A 4,646-nucleotide genomic window follows, 5' to 3' on the forward strand; every position below is an offset into this window, starting at 1 on the left:
CCTCAGCCTGACAGATTCAGGTAATTCAGTATTGCCTTTCAGAAATTTTGAGCTTAGAACTTCAGTCTTCTCCATTCTCCTGCTACTTTCAAATACTTTTGGCAAATTCCTCAGAGTTCTGGCTTTATATTGTACTTCCTAATTTAATGTAGCTAACAAGAATCCACTAAAAGTGTAAATCAAAGCAATTAAATAATTGTGAACAGGAAAAATATAAAATTAAAAACTGATTTCATAATCCTGAAAGAATTGTGGATCACAAATACTCAGGACATAGGATCTTTTCATAGCTTCACAGTGAACCTGGCTCAGTCTTCTAGTTGTCAAAGCCAGCTATAAATTAAATAAGTTTTATAATTTACATAGACCATACACACTAACACATATTTGAAACCCATGTTTTGAGACACAGTAGAGTTAGATAAGATGAGTTACTATAGAAAATAGTCAGCAACAATTTGGAAAGAATAGTTGTTGTATATTAATAATAACACCTAGGCCATGATCATATCAACACATTCTGATGTTTGAGGAATATTTATTGATGAATTAAGTCACAGTTTCAAAAACTGTGAAACACCAACACATACATAAATTTTCCTGTCCTAAGTCAATTGGAGAATGATTTGAGTCCACTGGAATTGAGACAAACAAGGAAAGTGTATTTCAGACTCATAAAATATACTGTTTATAAGGCTATCCTTTTTGTTTTCCTTCCTACTGTCAATCTCTATTATAGTATCTGCTCTGTTTTCCTTCTACTCCACTTCTCACACTCTGTTTTTATTTCCAGCCCATAAATACTCCCTCATACATATTTTTGTCTTTCAGAAAGAAAGATAAATGTAATTATTCATATCTAGCACTTTAAAGAGTGTTAGCCATTTCATAGTTTTCTGAAAAGTTTGCATATATTAGTTCTACATTAATTAATTTATTGAATTAATAAAATTCAGTTGATTAATTGAATACAGGCAGTCTGCTGCATAAGGCCATACTTTCAGTAGACACTAAGTCTATAATCACTGCTTTTCCAAAACTGTCCAAATATTTCCTGGGACTTCAATTTGGCTGACAAATCATTATCTAGAGATTTAACAAGATAATTGAATGTAACCTCATAACCAATGGTCTAGTCTAAACATTATAAAATGGTCAGTTCAGTTAAGTTCAGTCACTCTGTCATGGCTGACTCTGTGACCACGTGGACTGCAGCATGCCAGGCTTTCCTGTCCATCACTAGCTCCCAGAGAATGCTCAAACTCATGCCCATAGAGTTAGTGTTGCCTTCCAATCATCTCATCCTCTGTAATCCCCTTCTCCTCCTGTCTTCAATCTTCTCCAGCATCAGGGTCTTTTTCAATTAGTCAGTTCTTCACATCAGGTGGCCAAAGTATTGGAACTTCAGCTTCAGAATCAATCCTTCCAGTGAAAATTCAGGAGACTGATTTACTCTAGGACTGGCTGGTTTGATCTCCTTGCAGTCCAAGGGACTCTCAAGGGTCTTCTCCAACATCACAGTTCAAAAGCATCGATTCTTTGGCATTCAGCTTTCTTTATGGTCCAATACATGACTTATCCATACATGACTACTGGAAAAACCATAGCTTTGACTAGATGGACCACTGTTGGCAGTGGCTCTGCTTTTATATGTTGTTTTGATTGGACATTGGTTTTCTTCCAAGGCACAAGTGTCTTTCATGGGTGCAGTCACCATTCACAGTAATTTTGGGGCCCAAGAAAATAAAGTCTGTCACTGCGTTGTTTCATCTTTTCACCATGAAGTGATGGAACCAGATGTCATGATCATAGTCTTTTGAATGCTGAGTTTTAATCCAGCTTAACTTCAGAAAAAAAGAGCCCCAAATTTTGTATATTTATTTAACCATTTGTATTACATGAAGTTGTCTGAAGTAACTTGTGCACCCATGAGTTACTTAAGAGATCTTCAAATTCAAGAGCTGACAACTCAGTCTCTTGATAGCCATCTTCATGTCTTTGTTCCTCAGTGTGTAAATGGCAGGATTCAGGATGGGTGTAACCAGAAAGTCTAAAATGGCAAGAAACTTATCCACTGGCACCGTGGGAAATGGCCACATGTAAACAAAGATGCAGGGTCCAAAGAACAAAACCACCACAGTGATGTGTGCTGACAAAGTAGAGAGGGCCTTGCGCAAGCCATCTGAAGAGCGTTTCCATACAGTGACCAGGATGAAAACATAGGAGATGATCAACAAGAAGAAAGTGCCCATGGATATGAACCCACTGTTGGCAGTGACCATGAATTCCATTCTGTAGGAATCTATGCAGGCAAGTTTGATAAACCAAGGAAGGTCACAGTAAAAACTGTCAATTTCATTAGGACCACAGAAAGGCAAATGGATCACAAAAGCTAACTGGACCACTGAGTGAATGAGGCCAATAGCCCAAGCACCACACAGAAGCAAAAGGCACACCCGTTGGCTCATGATGGTCAGATAGTGCAGGGGCTTACATATGGCCACATAGCGGTCAAAGGCCATGGCAGTGAGCAGCACCATCTCAGATCCACCCAAGATGTGAAGGACAAATATCTGGGTGACACATGCCTGGAAGGATATGGTTTTGTGCCCAGAGTGGAGGTCAGAGATCATCTTAGGCACCGTTAAGGTAGAAAGACACAAATCAAGAAATGAGAGGTTGGCTAAAAGGAAGTACATGGGGGAATGTAGATGAGGGTCAAAGGTCACTGCAAACACAACAAGGAGATTCCCCAGAACAATTGTTACATAAAACACTGTAGAGAAGGCAAGGAGGAAATGCTGCACTGGTCTAGAGGTAGAAAGTCCCAAGAACACAAATTCAGACACCGAAGAGTCATTTCTTTCATACATTGGCTTTTTCTGATGATACCTAAAATCCAGAAACAAAATAACCAAAGAACTTATCAAATGTCAATATTTAAAGTAACAGATTTAAGCTTTTATCAAAGTCAGTTTTATGAAGAAAAAAATCTTCACTAATAGCCATTAATATGTTATGAAAATATCATGCTTTTATTTTTTCAAGTAACACAGCTAATGAGTGTAACTGATATCCTAATGAGTATCCACTATATTCTAAGTCCAATGTCAAGTTGTGAGGTGAAACAGTAATTCTGACTTTTGAAACTTTACAGGCTAGATCTAGATGGGTAGATATAGGTAGATATTGGAATTAAATAACTTTAATTATAGGTACATCTCTGGCAACTAATTTGAAGGAAATATCAGAGGGCTACGACAATGTGACACATCACCATCATGCTTATTCAGACTCTGCAAAACAGGAGTTACCACTGAAAGCAAGTAGAATAGTCCAGACTTTGGAAAGGCCATATGCAAAGGCCCTGAGACACAAAGGCAAGAATGTGAATGGCTGAGATCAGGCTGGAGAAATAGGCCAAACAGGATGAAATCTTGGATCCACGATAAGAATTTTGCTTTTTACCCTAAGAGCAGTAGAAAATCTGGGGGGATACTCAGCTCCAGCTTATCATATTTCTGCTTTCAGACAGTTATAAAAGCCTTAATGTAAAGAATGGAAGGAGAGGGCCAGAATAAACTTAGAATGACCTCAAGAGACTATTGAGATTCAAATCACATCAATGTGGAGAGGGCAATGGCACCCCACTCCAGTACTCTTGCCTGGAAAATCCCATGAACGGGAGAGCCTGGTAGGCTGCAGTCCATGGGGTCGCGAACAGTCGGACAAGACTGAGCGACTTCACTTTCACTTTTCACTTTCATGCATTGGAGAAGGAAATGGCAACCCACTCCAGTGTTCTTGCCTGGAGAATCCCAGGAACGGGGGAGCCTGGTGGGCTGCCGTCCATGGCGTCACATAGAGTTGGACACGACTGAAGTGACTTAGCAGCAACGTGGAGAGGGTGAATTAGTCAGTCAATGGTGTTGGTACAACAAATAAACTTGTAAATACATAGGTTATTGCCTCTCATCATAAACTCAAGAAAGTTTCAAAAGGATATTTAAACATCTAAAAGGGCAACAAACCAAAAGAGAGAAAAACAACATTTAAGCAAATGTTTAAGATAGAAGATTCATTCAAGGAATATCTCTAATTAACAAATGAGGAAGGAAATATATATTCACAATATTCAGTTCCTACTATACTTAGATACAGATATATACCTAGTTTTGTATAAATATCTACATGTAGATGGGGATTCCCTGGTGGCTCAGATGGTAAAGAGTCTGCCTGCAAATCGAGAGACCCAAGTTCCATCCCTGAGTCAGGAAGATCCCCTGGAGAAGGAAATGGCAACACACTCCAATATTCTTGCCTAGAAAATCCCACAGATGGAGGAACCAGATGGCTACAGTCCACAGGGTTGCAAAGAGTCAGACATAACTATGCTACTTCACTTTCACTTTCTACATAGAGATCTCTTATATTGAAATATAAGCACAATAAAATAAAAACTGAAAGCACACTGAAAAATAAGTTATAAAATATCAGACAGATGACTAATATTTCTTAATAGAAAATTAGTTCCTCCAGATAGATAAAGAAAAGAAGTGTGGTATACCAATTTTAAAATGAGAAAAAAATATAAGACTACTGACACAGAAGATGTCGTAATAGCTGATAGTCCTAAAAAAGTAAAA

At 38.3% G+C, this 4,646-nt stretch overlaps 1 protein-coding gene across 1 annotated transcript; it reads right to left on the reverse strand.

Moving 5' to 3' along the window:
- Positions 1-1,937: 1,937 nt before the first annotated feature.
- LOC120860830 (olfactory receptor 4F6-like) lies at positions 1,938-2,873 on the reverse strand. The gene has a single exon (XM_040236536.1). The coding sequence runs from the start codon at positions 2,871-2,873 to the stop codon at positions 1,938-1,940; it is 936 nt and encodes a 311-aa protein (XP_040092470.1).
- Positions 2,874-4,646: the final 1,773 nt, after the last annotated feature.

The sequence above is a fragment of the Oryx dammah genome, unplaced genomic scaffold, assembly GCF_014754425.2.
Source record: "Oryx dammah isolate SB20612 unplaced genomic scaffold, SCBI_Odam_1.1 HiC_scaffold_11204, whole genome shotgun sequence".
NCBI lineage: Eukaryota > Metazoa > Chordata > Mammalia > Artiodactyla > Bovidae > Oryx > Oryx dammah.

Coding starts and splice junctions, on each gene's coding strand:
- LOC120860830 (XM_040236536.1), bottom strand. CDS start 2,873: ATGTATGAAAGAAATGACTCTTCGGTGTCTGAATTTGTGTTCTTGGGA.